Source organism: Mirounga angustirostris, unplaced genomic scaffold (genome assembly GCF_029215605.1).
Source record: "Mirounga angustirostris isolate CCGP_5_RB_7025 unplaced genomic scaffold, mMirAng1.0.hap1 SCAF_4, whole genome shotgun sequence".
In the NCBI taxonomy this organism is placed as follows: domain Eukaryota; kingdom Metazoa; phylum Chordata; class Mammalia; order Carnivora; family Phocidae; genus Mirounga; species Mirounga angustirostris.
Window position 1 is genome coordinate 157,617,392 of NW_026991712.1, and position 21,474 is coordinate 157,638,865.

At 52.7% G+C, this 21,474-nt stretch overlaps 1 protein-coding gene across 1 annotated transcript; it reads right to left on the minus strand.

Annotated features, from left to right (window-relative positions):
- Window positions 1–1,268: 1,268 nt before the first annotated feature.
- Window positions 1,269–3,963, minus strand: GUCA2B (guanylate cyclase activator 2B). The gene is made up of 3 exons (XM_045899116.2): window positions 3,880–3,963; window positions 2,625–2,811; window positions 1,269–1,949 (listed from the first exon to the last, which is right to left on the minus strand). Exons 1-3 carry the CDS (start codon window positions 3,961–3,963, stop codon window positions 1,888–1,890), a joined length of 333 nt encoding a protein of 110 aa, XP_045755072.1. The 3' UTR covers window positions 1,269–1,887.
- Window positions 3,964–21,474: the final 17,511 nt, after the last annotated feature.

Consider the following 21,474-nt stretch of genomic DNA (forward strand, 5'->3'; position numbering starts at 1 on the left):
GGTTGAGCGAGGATTAAATGAGGCGACACAGGAAAAGCTCGAAGAGCCCTGCCGAGCCCATAGCGGGCCCTCTTGCTACTGCTGCTCTTACTATTTCTGTGTAGGTGGCTCAGCCTGAGCCTGGCACTCGTGCTCCGACAGAGACAGTTCTCTTCCCTGCCTCATCCGCAGGCAGGTGGGGACCCAGCGTAGCTGAGGGGAGCAGTGGGAGCCGAGGCCAGCTGGTGCTGGGGCTCAGTTTAGACACGAGAGGGGGCACTGGGGATCCACAGAAGGCTAAGGGGCCCCGTTGGGGCCGTGCTGCCGTGTTCCTCTGGCATGCTGGCCCGAGAGACACAGGAGGACTACGAAGGCCCCAGCCAGCCTTGTCTGCGGGGCGAGGGAGAGGAAGGAACTAGAGCTCTGGGGTCTGTGGCCTGTCGGAGTGGGAGGCTGCAGAGCTCATGAGCAGAACTGAGCAGCCGGGAGCAGCGGCTGGTCTGGGGGAGTTCGCCATGGCCTTGGCCCTGGGTGAGCAGAGTTCAGAGACCACGGCGCCTTGGTGCCTGGCACTCCTCTCTGGCTGCCCGGGACAGCGGCTCTGGAGGAACCCAGCCTGTGGAAAGGCCCAGGAGTTGGCCGCAGCTGTGAGAACGCAGGGGCCCCTCTGGTAGGCATCTCGGTGTGGCCCGAGCCACAGGGAGGCCGTAACATGGTGGTTCAGAGTGTGGGCTCTGGCCCAGCCTGCCTGGGAAGAAGCCCATTTTGCCACTTTGCTGAGGCTGTGATCCTGGACTAGCTCGTTCTCTCTCTGTACCTGGGTCTCTATATTTGTAAAGTGGAGTGGTTATTGAACAGTACCTGCTTCATTAGACCGTTTCGAGGACTCAGTGAGTTTAGAATAGGGCCTAGGGTACAGCAAATCCTCAATAGACTTTTAATTTTTTAAAAATTTTATTTATTTGTGAGAGGGAGAGATAGCGAGTGAGAGCACACAAGGAGGGGGAGTGGGATAGAGAGAAGCAGCCTCCCTGCTAAGAGGGGAGCACGACACAGGACTCGATCCCAGGACCCCGGGATAATGACCCGAGCCGAAGGTGGATGCTTAACCGACTGAGCCACCCAGGCGCCCTGACATTGATTATTATTATTCCTCAGGGCTGCCAGGACAGAGAGAGGGAAGAAAGGTCTGGAGCTGGCCTGATGGTCCTGGGGAGCCTGAGAAGGGAGGAGCTCAGGAAGGTGAGGGTGAAGGCCCAGGCCCATCTTCTCAGGAGCCCTGGGGCAGAGGCAGCCCAGACACCCAGCCTGGGAGGGGGCACCAAGTTGTTCTTCCCTGCGCGCACCCACCAGGGCAGCCCCACCTCCCAGGGGAAGCATAGCAGCCCTGGCTCTGTCGCTGGGCCAGGCCTGGAGCTCGGCTTGCAGGGTCAGATGGGTCCGGTCACTCTGCAGCGTCTTAGCTCTGTGATTTGGGGGGACTCATTCCATGCCCCCCGTCAGCCTCCCTCCTCCTATGTGAAATAGGGCTTGCTGATCCACCTCCGCAGGTGCTGGAAACTGGGAAGCTCCTGACTGTATCCTGAGATCAGCCTTTCTCCTCACATACCAGCTTCCCAAGCCCCTCTGCCCGGGGCTCCCGGGGATGGACATAGGGTCTCCAGACTCTGGGTGTAGGTAGGTGGGGCATCCTTTTTGGGCAGCAGGGCTACCTCAGGGACCAAACTCCCCTCCAACCATGTGTCCAACCGCTTCGTGCCACGTCCAGCTGCTCGGTCCTCTGGCCAGTGGTGCTGATGCGCTCAGGGGCCCCACTGGGGCTCGGACGGGGCAGTGGGGGGCTGATGCGGGCTGGGAAGGTAGCGGGCTGGGGGCGGTGTCCGAGTGGGCTCAGGGCAGCCAGTCGCCTCAGAGGCAGCCGGTGCAGGCGACATTCACGCACAGCTCGCAGTCGTCCTTAGCGATGCTCTCTGGGCAGGGGAGAAATCCGGTCAGCAGCTGACCGTGAGGCACTGGGGCGCTGGGGAGCTGCATCTCCAGGGGCTGGGGGGGTGGGGGAGGTCTAGCACCAGCATCTGTCTCACAGGTCAGGAGCCTGATGCTTCAGGAGCAGAGGGCAGCTCGGGGGCGAGTCCCAGGCCCCCCTGCTTCTCTGTGCCTGGGCCAGCCCCTTACACCCTGGGGGCTGGGGGTATTCCTGTTGGCTCTCTCGGGGGGACAGGGGGCCGGGCACTTCGAGGGTGCCACATTTGCTGGCCAGCTCTGCTTCCTCCCTCATGTTTCGGCTTAGATGTCACCTCCTCTGGGAACTCTTTCAGACCCCTTATGCCACCCCAGACGTGAGCCATCTCTCCTCGGGCCCCTGTACTTCCCCCATGCCCCCCGTATTGCAGTCCTTGCTTATGGGGCCCTGGCCCAGAGCCCCCTTCCCTCCCATCTGTGAAGTCCGCTAGGATGATCAACGGTCCGGGGTGCCAGGGACCGAGGGGGTCCTGGCATGCCTGACTTGCAGTGCCCAGACAGTGAAGGCCAGAGGCTAAGCTTCTTGACTCTCCCTGTCCCAGCCACTGGGTGCTTACTAGAAGGAACATGAAGTGGCAGAGCTGGGGGGTGGGGAGGAGAGCGAGTGAGGGGCAGGAACTCACTCAAGGCCTGGAAGATGCTGGCAGCTTCCTTGGATGCGCAGACCGGCTGGAGGTCCGGCGGCAGGGCTGGGTGGTGACACATGGAGGGCACAAAGCTCTGGGTCTGGAGGCGGGGGTTGGGCCCCCACTGCCCCTCCAGGTCACTCAGCTTCTTCACTGATTCCAGCTGGACCTGGAAGCCTTGGTGCTAGGGGGCCGGAGGGGACAGGAGATGAGAGGGTATGAAAACCTGGGCCAGGACGCCAGAGCTCCTCAGGCTCCGCAGAGCCTTCCCTGTTCTCACGAAGGGTCCTGGGACGGGGGACAGCCTGGGAGGGGGGAGCTGGTGCCACAGGCCCCCAGTAACTGTACATGAGGTTGCAGCGAGGCTGGGGAGCAAGTGATTCAAGGTATGAGCTTTGCAGACCGGTGAACCCCAGTTCAAATCCCAACTCTTCGCAATTGGCCGCCTGTATCTTCCACACTCGGAGCCTCATCTGACGAATGAGCCTCCCTAGTGCCTGGCACCGGGGCCACACTCGGTAACTGGGTGATCACCCCTGAACTGGACATGGCAAAATGACCACCCCCAAGCTGGCTGGTTCCAAGGCCAGGGCTGCAGGGGGAAGCTGCCTCTCCTCCACCCCTGACAAGGAGGCCCCACCGAGAGTCAGAAATGTGACGGACACTCGGGGCCACAGACTTCCCCATCCTTGCTGGCCAGTGGCATCCTGCCACCCCACAGGAAGGCCCTGGAAGGAGCCCAGGCCCCCTGCTGTCTTCACTCTGAGCCTTTGTGTAGACTGTGCCCTCTGCCCGAGCAGTCCACACCCTCTGTGCCTGGCTGCCTCCTGCTCAGCCTGCAAGGTCAGCTCAGTTACCCGCCAGGGAAACTTTCTAGTGACTATCCCCCATCCACCCGTATGTGGGTGAATGTAGAGAGCTGGGGGAAGACCCCTCTCCTCCGGGGCTCCTTAAGGGCGGGGACCACGTCTTGTTCCAGCTTCTGACCTCTGACCAGGACCTGCCTTCTGAGAGGGCAGTGCTGACTAGCAGAGGTTTTGTTATTGCTATCATCACCTTCGTCATTGCCATTGGCACTCTGGCTGCCCCCACCCACCAGCTGTCTTGGTCCCCGGGTTGTGATTAGGTGTTGGGGTGAGCCCTGGGCACTTGCTCCCCTGTATCCCATGACTTTCCTAGCGTTCCCTCTCCATCCCAGCCTCTCCCCCGCCGGGGACCTTCAGGCAAAGGGCTCGTGGCCGAAGGGACTCACCCGAATGTAGACTGAGCGTGCGTCCTGCAGCAGCAGGAGGAGGACCACCGAGGACAGGAGCCCTGACACCGGGCTGCCGCGCATCTTGCTCCGTCTGTATCCTACTGCCACTGTTCACCAGCTCCCACCCACTTCCCCCACGAGGAGCTCTTTATAGACCAGGCTCCAGTGCCCTGATCACTCATTAACTGGCCAGCTGGGGTGGGGTTGACAGCTGGATGGCCCTTTGACAAGCCCCAAGCCCATTCCCAGGAAGGGGACTGGGGTGATAAGGGCAGGGAGTCCCAGAGCCTCCTCTACATAGGAAGAGATACTGTGTGGCAGGCACCTGGGGGGAGGGAGGCTCTCTGGGAGGGCCGTGGACACACCACTCAACCTTAGCTCCAGAAGACACCTATTCAAGTAGAAGGATGGAGAGACCATTCTACAGACAGGGAAAATGAGTCTCAAGAGGTGAAGTAACTTGCCCTAGGTCACCAAGCTAGTCGATGGCAGAGTAGGGACTCGAGTGTCTTTGACTCAGGTCAGCCCATGGTCCTTTCTCCACAGCCTTGGAGACAGATGGACTTGGGCTCAAATCCTGGTCCTTCTGCCTCTGTGTGAGTTTGGACAAGTCACACCAACTCCGACTGATCCTGTTTTGCCCTTCCATCAAGTGGGCATAATGACAGAATCTGCCGTGGGAGGTTGCTGTGAGAATGACGGGGCCAGGCCCACTTGAGTTCCCCGGTAACTCGAGCTCCTTAATCTCCCTCTAGGCAATGCCTAACCCACTACCCCAATGGCTGATCGTCGATTGGAGAGAAGAGGGCAAAGTCCCCAAGGGCGTTATCACCACCGCCACCCAGCAGCTGTAAACAGTGCTCCAGCCAGGGCTCACCTCTGCTGGACAGGGAGCCTGGCATGTGACGGTCACCCCACTCATGACATTAAATTGAGGCCCAAATGGCCCAGCGAGGCTCACTCTCCAACCTGTAGCTAAAATTTGACATCATCACATGCCCTAATCCCTACTTGCCCACACTTTTGCTGATGCATTCCACCTGCCTGAAATGCCCATCACCCCCTTTTTCTTATCTTGGGATGGATGGAAAAGGGCTTGGGCGAGCCCTGGCATTTCCTATGTCTTGCTTTGAATCCAGATTTCAGCCTTTACTCTAGAGTGTGAAGGAATTAATGGACTCTTCCATGCTTTTTCACCTGTAAACTGAAAATAATCGGTAACAATAGCTTTCATTTCTTGAACATGCACTGTAAGCGAGCTAAGCGCAGTGCTCATGCACGTGAGCGTGATTCCATCTAATCCCCTAGGAGAGGTGTAATGGTGGTCTCCATTTTCCAGACGAGTAACCCAAGGCCCAACCAGGTCAAGCACTATGTAAGAGGGGGCAGCAGGCTTTGTCTCTGGAATTCTTGCATCTGTTCAGCTGACTGAAAAAGGAACCTGGGCCTTGGAGGCACAAAGATCTCAGCGCTTCTCAACCGTGTGACTTTGGGTACCTTACGTAGCTTCTCTGAGCCTCTGTTTCTTCATCAGGAAGTGGAGGAAATCATGGACAGTTTCGTAGTGGTTGTTGTGAGGAAACACTAACCAGGCCCGTCCCAGGGGAGCCCGTGACTCTCCCTGTCCCCAAGCTGACCATTTCCCCAGCTAGCATCTGTCCGTGGCGGCCACACAGTCCGTGGAGGCGCCTCTGCCTCTCCTTCTCCAGGGAACTCTCTGTGACAAGCCCCATTTCTGAACCTACAGCTGAACAGTTCTGATCTTTAACTCCCACATCCTTGCTCTTTCAACCAGAGCAACCTCAGCCCCACTGGCCCTCCAGGAAGGGAGAGGAACGAACCCACAGGGTCTGGAGGCCCCTCTTTCTCTTCTCTGCCTTCCGGCCCCTCCAGCCCGTCGTGTGTTACTCTTTTCCTGGGAATAAGTTGTGACTTCCCTATCTGCTTAACGTGACTCAAATTCCTATTTCAGCCCACCTCCTCCTAATCACTTCATGAATGACCCACCATCCATCAAAACTGAGTCACAGGTGCAAACCCACGCTGCCGCCCCCATTCAGCCAGGGTGCTCTGACGTTTCCCAGGGAGCTCTGATTGGGAAGCTCTGACCATCACACCAGCCTGGATTCTGGTCTCTGTGTGGAAGTTTCAAATGCCACAGTAGAGTGAGTGACCGTTCGCCTGTGTGTGTGTGTGTGTGTGTGTGTGTGTTCGGGCGTTCCGCTCTCCAAACCCAGCTCCCCGCCCAGGGCCCACCACCGCAGAGCCCCGGCACCTGTGACCCTCCCTGCACCTAAATGGACCACTTCTCGAGCAGCATTTGTCACAGCCGACCACTCTGTTTCTCTTGGAATAAAGCATTTTCTCCACTTGCCTTCTGGGACGCACGCTCTCCAATCTCATTGGCTCATCTCCTTGGGCTTCTCTGTGGGTTGTCCCTTCTCTTTTTGACCTCTAGACCTCAGAATGCTCCCGGGGCTCCAGCGCTCAGTCCTGGGACCACTCTTCTGTGTCTGGTCACCAGTGATCTTATCCCGTCTCAGGGACTTCAATGCCATCAGTTCCTGATTCTCCCCCTAACCTGACCTCTCCCCTCAATTCCAGACTCCTTTATTTACCAGCTCAGCATCTCCCATAACAGTCAATAGTAAAACCAGTCACACTGTTGCTCAGGCCGAAAATCTGAGAGTCATTCTTGATCCCTTTTTTTTTTTTAATTTGCCAAATTCAATTCATTGGCAAATCCAGTTGGCTCTATCTTTAAAATATATCTAGACTTTAATCATGACTCACCATCTCCACTGCTACCCAAGGTCCAATAGTAGAGTGAGTCTCTGATCGTTAATTTCATGGATTATTTCATGGATTATTACAACAGCCTTGTATTAGTCAGAATTTTCCAGAGAAACAAAACCAATGTAGAATATATATAACATCTGCTACTTTCCCAGAATTCATCTTGTCAAGGTCACCAGCCACTTCCAGGTTGCCAAACCCCGGGGGCAGTTCTGGGTCTTCAACCTACCAGAGCTAACTACAGCCTTTGACCCAGGAAATCATGTGCTGGTTTCTGAAACACTTTCCCCATTTGGCTTTGAAGACACAGCTCTGGAACTGGGCTCTTATCTACTACTGCTCCTTCTCCTTCTGCTGTGCTGGTTCCTGCCTCTCTGCCTTACCTCCAAATGTCACAGTGCCCTCTTATGGTTCTGTCTTGGGACATCTCCTCTCTTCCATCCAGTCACTCCCTCAATCCAGTGTCAGAGCTCAATGAATCATGTACTCCCTGATGATTTTACATATATATAATTTATGTCTCATCATTCATTTCTTTCTTCTACCTACCTACCTATCATCTATCTATCAATCATCTAATCTATGCCTATCTATCTAGATTTATTTTAAGAAATTGGCTTATTTAATTGTGGGGCTGGCAAGTCTGAAATCTGTAGGGCAGAGTGCAGACTGGTGGGCTGGAAATTCAGGTAAGAGTTGATGTTGCGTTCTTGAGTCTTAGATCTGTAAGGCAGGCCAGCAGGTGGCAAATGCAGATAGGGTCTTTATGTTGTGATCTTGGGGCAGAATTTCCTCTTCTTTGGGAAACCTCAGTCTTTGCTCTTAAGGCCTTCAACTAATTGGGTGAAGCCCATCCACATTATTCACTCAAAGTCTGCTGATTATAAATGTTAATCATACCTGAAAAATTACCTTCACAGCAACATCCAGACTGTTGTTTGACCAAACAACTGTGCACCATAGCCTGGTCAAGAGAGACTTTCAACCAGGTCTCTCTGTATCCACCCTTGCCCCTCTTCAGGAGCCTTCTCCACACACAGCCAGAGTGATCTTATCACAATCTAAGTCACACCATGTCCCTCCTCTGCTCTAATCTGCTAACAGCTTCCTACTTTACTCAGGGTAAATCCAAAGGCTTCCACTGTTCTACAAAGTCCCTTTGGCACCCCTCCAAAAATTTTGACCTTATCTCCAAGGAGTCTGCTCTTCACTCTCTGGGTTCTGGCCACACTAGCTTCCTTGGTGTCACCCAAACATGCCGAAGTTTGCTTACTTCGGGGTCTTTACTCTTCTCCCACATTTATATGGCTCACCTGTCACTTCATCCAGGTATCTGCTCAAATGCCACTTCCCCAAAGAGCTTTTTCTGGCCATCCTACCTTGTTTCCTTGCTTTCTTGTAGCACTGGTCCTAGGTATACATTTCGTTTCTTGCATTTCCCTCCCCTACTAGATTGTAAGCTCTATTAGAGTAAAGGATTTGTCTATTTTGTTCTCCCAAAACAATATCTGGCACGTAGCTGGGGCTCAACCAATAGCTGATGAGTTGAGTGAATGAATGTGTTGGAAATACTGACTCCAGGAACCCCTAGATGTTTGGTCTGGACAGTTTCCTACTTCTCTGAGCCTCATTCATCACATCTAGCATGTAAGGGGCCTGGCCCATGCTGTGTGTTCAAAAATACTGGTTATTATTCTTTTCATAGTTGTGAAATCATTTGTTTACCAAGAAACACAATCCTTTTTGTGTCTTAGGTTCATAGCAAACTCTAAGGCATTCGATAACTTGACACATATTTACTGGTGGCCTACCATGTGACAAGCACCATTCTAGGCACAAGAGATGCAGCAACCAGTGAAATGGACAAAGTCACTGCCCACCACACCATACTGGTGGCTCGGACAGGGAGTCGGAATCGAGATGTGAGCAGGCGTTCAATTCTAGAGATTCTTTGAAGTTGGAGCCACAGGATTATTTTGTTACCTTGGATGTCAAGGGTGAATGAAGAGAGGAGTCAAAGACAACTCTAAAGTTGTCCCAAGTCAAGCGGTGCTGTCATCTATTGGGATGTGAAACAGAAATGAGCAGGTCCAGTGAGGGTATCAGGAGTTCTGGTTGGATTTGTTAACTTGGAGATGCCTGTTTGACATCTGTAAAGACGAGGGCCACAGACATACATGTTGTGGTCATCAGGGAGTACATGATTCATTGAGTTCTGACACTGGATTGAGGGAGTGACTGGATGGAAGAGAGGAGATGTCCCAAGACAGAACCATAAGAGGGCACTGTGACATTTGGAGGTAAGGCAGAGAGGCAGGAACCAGCACAGCAGAAGGAGAAGGAGCAGTAGTAGATAGAGCCCAGTTCGAGAGCTGTGTCTTCAAAGCCAAATGGGGAAAGTGTTTCAGAAACCAGCACATGATTACCTGGGTCGAAGGCTGTAGTTAGCTCTGGTAAGATGAAGACCCAGAACTGCCCCCGGGGTTTGGCAACCTGGAAGTGGCTGGTGACCTTGACAAGATGAATTTTGGGAAAGTAGCCGATGTAAAGCTGAGTGGAGTGGGATCGAGAAAGGAAGACAGGGAGTGGACCTAGTGGGAGTACAGTTGGCTCTAGAGGTAGAGTTTTTAGCTATCACTTTAAATTAAAGGCTAAAATGGAAAGATGACAAATTTAAAGAAGGATCAGCATATTGGGTCCAACACACGAGCAGAGTTGATCTGGAAAACCCTGTATGGGGAGCTGATTAAACCAAGGTGCAGTGGATTTCCCAGCAGTCTCCCAAATGAAATTTTGGCCTGTCCCTGGAAAAGTGGGTGACCTAGGGAGTTGTTCTATTTTTGCTATGGCCAACAGGAAACTTAGAACCAAATGTGTACCCCAATATTAGTAATCATACCAAATCTCATTCAATCTGTCTTCCCCTTTGGCTCTTTTCCCAGCCTATCCATATTGTACTGATCTTGCTCTGCACACACCCACCCCCACCCACATACATACCCCCACCCTCCCACACACACCCACGCACCCGCACCCACACCCACCCACCCACAATACACACCCCCACCCTCCCCCCCACACCCACGCATCCACACCCACACCCATCCACCCACACATACACACCCCCACCCTCCTACACACACCCACATATACACCCCTCCCCCTCCCACACACACCCACGAGCCCCCTCTCCCCCCCACCCCTTTCTGGTTTATATTCTCACCAGCTTCGTTGTTTTTATGGACTGGGGGTTGGGTAAGAAGTATTTAAACGCAAATAAGTGAATCAGGGTTGCCCCCTGGTGATGGGCAGGTGACACTGCAGGCAGAGAAAGCCCAACTGCCCTTAATCCTCAAAGAATACATCTTTCTGAGGCACTGCTTGAGAGTTAATGGGAGAGCAAATGGGTGAACATTTATACTCTCTGATTTGAGGGGCATTGGGAAGTCTCTGTCCCCATGTCTACGCCTGGGTGGTGGCGGTGGGGGGGGGATCCTACCCGTGTGATCATGATGGTGACCGTTAGTGATGCTCCTTGGAGATGCCAGAGGGAAAATGTGTGCGGTTGTTATAGAAAAATTCCTGCTTGCTGGCTGATGCCCAAGTCCTGTGGTCTCCAGATAGCAGATGCTGAGGTGGATAAAAAGGCTGAAATGGGGAAGGGAGGGAGGAAAATTTCAGGCCATGGGGGTGGGGGGACCTGGCACTGAAACCGGGTCTTGGGGCCAGCCAAGGGGTAGCTGAGGCAGCAAGAGAAACAGAGGATGAGACATGTGGGCTTCCAGAGACCAGTGTTGCCCGAGCTGGGCTGCTCTGGGAGGAGGGGATGGTGTGTGCCTCTGACCCTGACTTCTGCTGGCATTTCTGACTTCCTTCCCCTGCAGTCAAAGGCAGGCGTGGCAAGGGGTGTGAATCGTGTGTGCTTGAGCGTGTGTGTGTGAGTGTGCATACATGTGAGTGTGTCTGTGTGCATCTGTGCGTGCATGGGCGAGAGTGATGTGTTGTGAGTGTGCACGTGTGGGTGTGTTTGTGCGTGCATGTGCATGCATGTGTGAGAAGAGTGTGTTGGTACGTGGGTGCTTTATGTGTCTGTGTGTCTGCAGGTGTGAGAGCGTGGGTATGTGTGTATGCGAGGGCGCGTGTACAAGTGTGTGTAGGCACGTGCATGTAAGCACGAGTGTGAGCAGATATGGGTGTGAGTGGTGTCTGGGAGCATGTGTCTGTGTGCGTGTGTGCAGGGGAGGGTGTGTGAGCGTGTGTGGTGTTGGAAGGGAGGCCGTGCGTGTTTGGCTGAGAGAGCTCTGGCTGGTGCAGGGGGGCCCCGTGGAGCCAGCGCGGGTGGAGGGCGCCCCGTGGGGCGCGAGGCGGCCGGGAGCCAGGGGGAGGCGGCCCGGGAGCAGCGGCCCTGACGCTGGGGGCTGAATGGAGGAGCCGGGAAGGTCGGTCCAGCCCGCGGCAGCCCCATCAGAACGTTCTCGCTCCTTCCACGCCCCGCTCCCGCCAGCAGCCGGCCGGATGCGGTGGCTCTGAAGTCAGGCAGAGCGCGGCCCAAGAAGCGCCCACGTCTCCAAGTGTCAGCTCCCGGTTGCGAGGCGGGGCGAGCACCCTTGGCCGCAGAGCCGGGGCGGTGAGGGCGAAGGGGAGCCGTCGTGCCTGCGAGCGCCCCCTGGCGGCCGAGGAGGTGCCAGGCCCCACGGGAGGGCCTTGCAAGTGCAAACACGCGGCTTCCTCACGCGATCCTGCGCCGTAGAACAGTCGGCTTTCAGCGAGAACGCCGGGGCCCGGAGGGCTTTGCTCACGTGCCTGAGGACACACACCTTCCAAGGGGCAGGGCCCCGAGCTGCCGTCCTCAGCACCGACCACTCAGCCCCCGGGAGAGCAGGTGGCTCTAGAGCGCGCCTGCGGGTGCTGGGCGCGTCCCGGACCCTCCGGAGGCCGCCCCCTCGTCCCCTCCGCCCTCCATCTCCGCCCCCCGTCCCTTCTAGGGGTGAAAGGGGACGATCGAGGGAGAGGATGCGTCCTCTTCTCATCCCGGGTGAGCACTACCTCGCTGCAGAAGTTCCTGGGTTCCTGGAATTCTGGTCGCTCAAAGAACAGACACGGATGTCGGTTCTCGTACCCACCCTACTGGCAACGCGACGGTAACAACATAGTGCGAGTGTACAACGTGCTCAGGCGCGATTCTTCATTTCACCGACAAACATTTATTAGGCTCCAACCAGGGTCTGGAAATGGCAAAGACAGTCGTGCCCGCAAAGGGCCCGCAGTCTGTAAGGACAGCTGAGGACAGATGCAGGGAGCGGGGAAGCTGGGGGCGGGGGCAGGACCCCTGAGGAGGTACCACCTGCCTCCAGTGAGGAAGTGGGGGAGCGCTCAGGCTCCTCCGGCCCTTTGCTCCCATCTCATGCCCGGGGTGCCCCTCTACCCTCTCCTACCCTGCTAGGGCACCAGCCCAGACCACGGCCCTCCCTCCTCTCCTCTCCTCTCCTCTTCTTCTTCTTCTTTTTTTTTTTTTTAAGATTTTATTTATTTATTTGAGAGAGAGAGAATGAGAGAGAGCACATGAGAGGGGGGAGGGTCAGAGGGAGAAGCAGACACCCCGCCGAGCAGGGAGCCCGATGTGGGACCCGATCCAGGGACTCCAGGATCATGACCTGAGCCGAAGGCAGTCGCTTAACCAACTGAGCCACCCAGGCGCCCTCTCCTCTCCTCTTCTGAGGGACTCCAGCAGCCCTTGTGCCCCCGCGGTGGAACCGAGTGTCTGCTACCTTTATAGGCCCTGAAACCGGCCCTACCTGGTTTTCAGTGCAAGGGACCCATCTCCACCGTTAGACTGCGTACCCTCCAGGGCACAGGCTCAATTTCACATTCCTCAGACACCCGCGCCTAGGTGGCCTAGACTGGGACACACTCATCCTTACTGATGCTTGAGTCTGGGGGTTCTTTATCTGCGCCCCCCGCCCCCCCCACAGGGCTGAACCGCTGAGGAAATCCTAAGTGCTGAGTCAGGGCCCAGCTTTGGCAAGCAGGCCGGCGTCTCATTAAGTGGGAACAGGATACAAACTCCCCGCAGCATTCATGGGATCGATGTCCAAGGCGCAGCTGCCATCTATGTTTTAAAATTTGCAGTTGGGGATCATTGTGAAACTTGATTGCTCTGTCTTGGGGACTTCTTGAAGTCCAACTCCACAATAAAGCCAATCAGACTCAACCATCAGATGTCAAATAGGGGCTAATGAACCATTCACGGGCTTGGGAGAGAAATCAGGCAATCTCTTATTTCACGATCATCCCTTCCAAATATTGAATCTGAACTGTAAGCAGAATTTGCCGTAATTGCATCCCCCTCCTCTCGGGCGTGGGGGATCATTGGCATTCACGGCATGTCTCGGCTTTCTGGAAAGAGGCTTGACGAGCCGACCCACTGCTTTCCAGAGGCACGTGCTTCTAGGGCATCGTGCTGACAGGGAGCAGGCAGGGCAGGGAGCGCTGGGATTCCTCCTGGCCTTGTGATTGAGCCTGTCGAGCTTGATGTTGGCTGGGCATCCCAAGTCCTCACGTGGCATCCTCTTTGTGGGGGGGGGGCATCTGCATGGAGGGAGGGGGACCCCCTCACAGAAGCCCCACCAGGAGCTTGGGTGAACTTCAGGAGGGTAGGTGGAGCTCAGGGACAATGTCCTGTGTCTGGTCCCTATCTCTCTATCAGCTGCATTAGGGACTGCAAAGACTAGCGTCTTGGCCCTACCTGATGCCCCAGTACCTACACGGCTCCCTGTGCCCATCTGAAGTATCTGGCTGGGTGATATGGGTTTGTCGTCCCCTCTACCTGGGGCAGGGCCATGATGCAGGCCATTATCACTCTCATTGTCATTCCCACAGGGATTTAGGGTAGTACAATGGTGAGTCACTCCCTGAGTCAGAGACGGCTGGTTGTCCACTGAAGTCTCCTCTCCCCTCCCGAACTATACAGTCAGGGGTGGAAAGCAGCTGTGGAGCTGGGGAATGCAGCTAGGCTTGGTCACGTAACTAGCTGTCATCACTGGACTGTATGAGGAAGTGATGTGGGCCACTTTTTGTTCAAGGCTCTTGAGAGGCACCATGCCTCCTTCATCCTTGTTTTCCTCTTTTGCTGATTAGTTGCCAATGACGACAAGGCTCTACAAGATGGCGGAGTCACAAGATGGAAGGAGCCAGGGTCTTTCAATGGACACGTTCAGGATAGGGGCCATGGTGGATAGAGTGCATCAAATAGTTCCACTTCTTGTCCCTCTGTGCATCTTACTGTGATGCAAACTCACAATCCCTCCTGCAAAGGTGGAGGATACTGCTCACGTCAGTGGAATGAGGGATCAGTAAAATGAAGCAGAAGTTCCAAGTCTAAATGTCATGAGATCCTGCATGCTTCTGTGTGTTGGCCTCTCTGCCATCTGACTAGTCTGCTAGAGGAGAAGAGATGAGCCTAAGAAGCTTGTTGGAGATGTCACGGTCTGTAAGTAGAGCCAGGCCTTGGACCCAGAGAGACTGGCAGCAGAGCCCACCACCCCACTGAATGGCCACTCAAGAGTGTGGCTCACATGGAGTGAGCCTCGCCCCCAAGTTGTGCAGCCAAGGCCAGTCTAGAGCAGCCTTCAACCATAATCCCTGACATGCTGAGCCCAGCAAGATCAGCAGAGCTACCTAGCTGAGCCCCATCTGACTCCGGATGTCTGTGCCACGAGCATTTACTGTTGTGCGCCACTGAAGTTTTGTGGTTGTTTGTTATGCAGCATTAGGATGAGAGGTCACGGATACAGTGGTCTACCAACCAGGAATGACTCTATGCCTTGGACTGTGATGGGAGAGAGAAATTTCTGTCCTACGTTTTGGGGTTGACTTGTAATAGCAGTTTGGCTCACCCTGATTCAAAGTCTCCACTACTTCTGTGGCTCCCCCATTGCTTCAGGATGAAGGGTCCAGAAACATCTGGCCACTGAGTGCCTCTCCAGCTCCCCTGAGCATGCCTCTCTCCTCTCCTTCTACACACTAGCGGTACGGGCTTTCTCCCAGGAGCTCAGATGCTCCAGACAGTCTCCAACATTATAACCTTATCTTGTGTTTTTCCCTCTGCTTGGAACACCCCTCCTGCCGACTTAGCGTAACGCTCAGCTAAAATGTGCCTCCTTCTGGCAAACTTGTCCTTATTCTCAGAGGAGGTTGGTCCCCGTTAAGATGGTCCCAAATCTCTCTGCATTTCCTCATGGCACTCAGTGCCTTGGCGACTCCTGACTGGGTGTGTCTTCTCCATCACGAGGCAGGAACCCCGTGTGGTGTGCCTCCCATGGGCACATACCTGACACATTGCACATGCTTACTATTTCTTAAATAAATGGGTGACACAGTGGTGTAGTTGACATTCTCTAGACTAGGGTTACAAGCTTTTTTAACAGACACCCCTAGCTTGGGAGGACATATTAGGGACCCCCTTCTCCATGTATCGCCTAGTTGTATGTTCGTTTCCCTCTGAACCTTACTCCCCAGCTGAAGCTCTCCAGTGGCCATTCAGTGGGGCAGATGCGCTCTGCTGCCAGTCTCTCTGGGTCCAAGGCCTGGCTCTACTCCTTACCGACTGACTGTGACATCTCCAACAAGCTTCCTAATGCCTCCCTGCCTCAGTTTCCTCATCTGTAAAATGGGGATTGCTCTGAGGAATACATGAGCGCGTTTGCAGAGCCTCACATTTGGTGTGAGTTATAAAAGCATAAGCTATGATGATTCAAGTCGAGGACTGTCTTTTATTCATTTTTATATCTCCTGTGTGCTGGCAGAATGCCTAACGCAGTGCTGGCAGAAAGAATGTGCTCAATAAATGCCTTTTAAAAAACATCCCAGAGGTCTTTAAAAACACACACACACTTTTTTTAAAGAGCAGTTTTAGGTTTACAACACAACTGAGAGGAAGGGGCAGAGATTCCCCATGTCCCTCTGTCCCCCACACGTGCACAGCCTCCTATTACCAACACCACTCACCACATGGCATAGTTTTTTTGAACCAAGGACGTACTCATAATGGCACATCATAACCACCCAAAGTTAAAGTTTATAGTTTATCTTAGGGCTCACTCTTGGTGCAGAATATTCTATGAGTTTGGACAAACGTAGAATGATGTAGATCCATCATTGTAACGTCACACAAAGTACCTTCACTGCCCTCCTCCTCCTTCTCCTTCTTTTCCTTTTTTTTTGCACCTGTTATGCCAAGAATCCAGGCTCCTTTCCAGTGGTTCTCGCAAGCGTGCTTCGCTGGGTGGAGAGGCTAGCCTCAGCTGAACGGTCTTTTTCTGATCGTTTTCCTTCAGGCCTTTCAGGAGGCCAACTCGGCTCTTAGAGAGGGTGCTTAATACACTCGATATATACACGAGTTCTCTTGGCAAGAGCCTTGCCTTCAACTTGTTTACAACAATGCCAGCAGCATCCGGGCAACACGGGCTCTTCTGGTTTTGCTGCAGTGACATTTACAGGCCATTGTTTTCTTTTGTGAACAGTGCCCCCCATTCCCTGCCTTCCTTGACATACCTTCTTTGTAGATCTGCACGGAACAACTCCGCGTTTTCCAGAAGGCCTGCCTCCCCTCTTTCCCTTCGTGTTCGTCATTTTGGCGAATTACTGGAAGGCAGTGGTTCCAGACGAATGGCAGTAAATGCCTTTTGAGTGAGTGAATCAAAAAAAGTCATGGAAATAGTATGGAGAAGAAAAGATCAGAATGTAGACATTGAAACAGTTATTCAACTGCAAACCCAGCGCCTGTCCCAAGGTTACCGCCATGTTTCTCCATTGCTCAGTCTGGGCTGGAAACAATCATCAGAGAAAACGAATTTCATGGTGTTCCTTTTGCACCTTCTTTGGACCCCACATGGCACCCCAGCTTGGTCCCCAACTTCCTTCCCTTGTCACTTGCTACTCCCAGGGGCTCCTGAAGAAATGGCACAGGAATCGGCAGTGATTGGAAGTCTTTGAGCATCGCTGAACACCCAAGGTGGTGCATTCATATGGGCAGCATTCATTGCTCTATGTTCTGACCCGCTCATTCAAAAGTCCACCGTGTTTTTTTTTTTTAAAAGATTTTATTTATTTATTTGTCAGAGAGAGAGAGGGAGAGCACAAGCAGGGGAAGAGGCAGGCAGAGGGAGAAGTAGGTTCCCTGCTGAGCAAGGAGCCTGATGTGAGACTCGATCCTAGGATCCTGGGATCATGACCTGAGCTGAAGGCAGACGCTTAACCCACTGAGCCACTCAGGCGCCCCTTCATTGTGTTATTGATACCTATAGCCCCCACTTGTCCCTCTTCTTTCTACCATGATTTGGGAAAAGACTTGGCAGCTAGCTGGGAGGTTGTGACCTTCCTAGAAATTGTCACCATCATATCAACTCTCAGCAGTGACTGAGCGCTTAGTTTGTGCAGACAGTTGTCTGTATTTTACCTGCATTCACTCATTGACTCCTTACAACACCTCCGCGAGGTGGGTCCACCCCACTTCAGAGATGCAGAAACGTAGGCTCTGAGAGATTATGTGCCCAGGGTGGGAGAGCCAGGATCCCTGACTCGAGCATACATCACAAGACAGGTGTGGCACCTCCCGGCGGGCCACACGTGTCATCCTGAAAAGGCTTGGCAAACGGTGCCCCAGAAGACCTGCATCATGACAGCCCGTTCTTTCAAAAACATTTGCTGAGTGTCTTCATTGTGTCAGGAAGCTGCAGGGAGGCAGGAAGGGTGTCCCCCGACTGGCGCTGGATAAGTGGAAAGCTCCCTCCCATACCAAGCAGGGCCAAGAGTGATCCTGGGGAGTTTGGTGTTAACAGGAAGCTGAACCGAGGGACCCTGAAGAGAGGGTCTTCAGGTTCCCCCTGAAGAGAGGCAGGTTCCCCCACTTGAAACAAGGTCCTGAGCAGGTCTGCAGTCTCCCACCAGGACAAGTGGATTTGCAAGGCCAGGGGCAGAAGACCCACGTGGTGTTAGAAATGGCCCACTCTATTCATTGGCAAGGAGTCCTTTCTGGGAAAAGGGCGAGTGTGGGCTGACGGTGACTAGCATGGATTTGGGGCCAAACAGACCTCAATTTGAATTTTAGCTCAGCCACTCCCTGGCCACACTGGGTCTCCGTTTCCTCATATGTAAAATGGGGTTAATAGTTGTACCTCCTTTTTTAGGTTGTTTCAGTGGGTAAATGAGTAAAGTTTGTAGCCCAGGACGGGCATAGAAATAAATGTTTATCACAACAACAACAATCGTGCAGGTATTTTGCCCCACGATGGTGTATTTGGCCTGCACGGACATCCTTAGTGCGAAGTCATGATGCCAGGTAACGCAGCACTAAGTGCAAGGCACGGTTTTAAGAGCTTGACAGGTACTAACTAATTTAATTCCTACACCAACCTTATGATGTGGGTATTAATGATCGTCTTCATTTTGCAGATGAGAAAACGGAGGCCCAGAGAGGTCTCTCCCAGAAATCTTTTGGGGAGGCCCCATATGGCTGCAGGCCGCTCATCAACAGAATGCTTTTGTTTGAGATGAGAACGTATTCTACACATTCAGCGAAGGAGCCCTAATGGATCCCCCAACATCTGCGAAACCTCTTCACAATCAGGTAAGTCTTTTTTTTCTTTTTAAATTAAAAATTAAGAACTCTTGTCCTTCAAAAGACACTCTTAAGAGACTGAAAAAGATGAGCACCGGGCTGGGAGAAAATATTTGCAAATCACACATCTATAAAAGGTTTGAATGCAGATTACATAAACAACTCTCAAAAGGCAACAACAAGAAAACAAATAACCCAATTTTTCCCCCAAATAACCCAATTTTAAAAAATGGGCAAAGTTTGACACCTAGATTCCTTTCTTTCTTTCTTATTTATTTCTTATTTATTTTTTATTATTATGTTCAATTAGCCAATATATAGTACTTGGCTCTAAGGTAAACTAGATGAGTGATTATTCTTAAGTTCATTATCTGTAAAATAAAGATGATGTGGCCAAATTCCCTGAGTTGGCGAAAAAGAAAATGTTACAATAAAAATTGAAGTACACTCTGAAAAAAATAATAAATAAAAAAAATAAAATGGGCAAAAGATTTAAACAGACACTTCAACCAAGAAGTTCAGTGGAGGAGTGCCTGGGTGGCTCAGTCGTTAAACGTCTGCCTTAGGCTCAGGTCATGGTCTCAGAGTCCTGGGATCGAGCCCTGCATTGGGCTCCCCACTCGGTGGGAAGCCTGCTTCTCCCTCTCCCACTCCTCCTGCTTGTGTTCCCTCTCTCGTTGTGTCTCTCTCTGTCAAATAAATAAATACAATTTTTTTTAAAGATTTTATTTATTTATTTGACAGAGAGAGAATGAGAGACAGAGAAACAGACCCCCTGCTCAGCAGGGAGCCCGATGCGGGACTCGATCCCGGGACTCCAGGATCATGACCTGAGCCGAAGGCAGTCGCTTAACCAACTGAGCTACCCAGGCGCCCTACAATTTTTTTTTTTTAAAAGAAGTTCAATGGATGGCAAATAAGCATGTGAGAAAGTGTTCAATTGTCCTGGTTTAAAGGCGAATTCAGTCCACGTGGAGCTGCTTTGCACTCCGTAGAAGAGCTACAATGTAGAAGATGGAGCTCCCAGGTGTTAGCAAGAGTGTGGAGGAATCAGAGCCCTTCTCCACTGCTGGCTGGAACACAAAGCCGTAAAACCATTTTGGAAAACAGTTTGGCAATTTCTTAAAAAGCTAGATTTACACGTATCTTAGGATCCCAGCTATTGTCAGGTAAATACTCCTCGGTATTTATCCAAGAGAAACGGAAGCGCATATCCATGGGAAAACTTGAACCGGAACGTTCACAGGAGCTTTATTTGTAACAGCCCATCCAATGAATGGATAAACAACTTTTGGTATATAAAATATATGAAATTAGAGGAAATGCAAACACACCCCTATCGACAGAAAGCAGATCGGTGGTTGCCTGGGGACGAGGGGCGAGGAGTGAAGGGGGCAGATTTCAAAGGGGCCGGGGGAAATTTTAGGAAGGATGGGTAAGTTTACTATCTGGGGGCGGCAGTTGCTTCACAGGTGTATACATTTCCCCAAACTTACCCCGCTGTAGGCTTTAGAGATCTTCAGTTTTTGTCTGTCAGTTATACCTCAATAAAACCGTGGAAAATGAGATTCATATGTGAAGAGTCGGGGGTTTAAGAGCGGTTGGAGGCCCTGAGTGGTTCAACTCTGGCTCCGTCTAGGTTACTCCTTATTAAGAAACTGTTTTTTAAAATTAAATCTCCAATAGAGGCCAGGCCCTCCCTGTACTAGGCACTTCTGCTTTGTGTTCTCGGGACCTGGGAGGAGCCTGTGCAAGCAGGTGGCCCCCAAAAGAGCATGGGGTGGGGAAGGGCTTGGGGAAATCCCTTCCCATCTCCATTCGGCGTTCAGCTTCACAGGTGTGTTGTCCTGGCCCTTTTAGAAAGCGAGTTCCGTGGAGCATTTCCCTAAACCTCCTTCTAGACGCTGGGGGAAGTTGAAGGATCAGTGTGTTCGAGCGAGACTGGCAGTTGGCCGCGCGATCATCCGGGCTCAGAGCTAAGCCAGGGACGGGGAGTCTCGGGGGGCAGGGCCCTGGGTGTTTGCTCCGTGTGCTCGTCATCTTCCAGCTCCCCGGGGACGTGGGGCTGTCTCACGCGTATCGCAGCCTGTCTACTGTGAAGGCAAACTCGGCAGGCAGACTGGGCTCGGCTGAGACAATGTGTCTGTTCACGGTCTGGTGCTCTTGCCCTCCCTGCACCAACTCAAGTGAGGATTTTTAATGATGCTCAGAAATGGTTTGCAATGGAAATCACCACTGGATCCCACCCACAGCCTCTTGGTGTATGTGTGTGTGTGTGTGTGTGTGTGTAGGATACAAACCCAAGGCGGATGCCACTTGGCTCCCGACCCATCTCCAGGGGCAGCTGTGCAAGTCTCCCCTCTCCTGGCTTGCCAGTCCTTGGAAGGCCCTGCTGGATGGATGGATAAAGGCGGGCTCAGCAGGAGCTGAGTTGTGAGTCTCCAACTGGACCAGCTGACAGTGTAGACAACAGAAGGAACGGGCTCTGAAGGCAGGAGGGACTGAGGGAGTGACGAAATGAGCATGGGTGTAAGTCCCAGAGTCCTTGCTATAACCCCGAGCACTGCTGGCCACCTCACATCAGAGGCCGTGCTGCACAGTGGAACACTTTCAGCAACTTCCTTGGCCTCCACCTAATAGACGCCAGCAGTATTGACCACCCCGCTGCCCCCACCAAAGTCAGGACAAGCAAAACTGTCCCTGGACATTGCCAAATGTCCCTTGGGGGAGAGATCACCCCGGTTGAGAGCCACTGGACTAACCACTTTGGACCTCGGTTGCATCACCTGTGAAATGGCCACACTGGACCTCCTTGAGGGCAGAGGGTTGGACTAGACCTGCACCGTCCAATATGGCGGCCATGAGTCACATTGGGCTACTGAACACTTGAAACGCGGCTCATGTGACAGAGATATCCTGTGTGTGGAAGACACAGGCTGCATTTTGAAGACTGAGTATGATAAAAATCATGCAAAATATCTCATCCATAATTTTCATATTGCTTCCATGTTGAAACGATATTTTGGATGTATAATAAACTAAAATATGTTATTAAAATTAATTTCACAAGTTCCTGTTTACTTTTTAAAATGTGGCTAAGAGGAAATCTACGATGGCTTACGTGTCTCACACCGCATTTCTATCAGGCGGTGTTGGTGTAGAGAAGAGACAAATGTGAA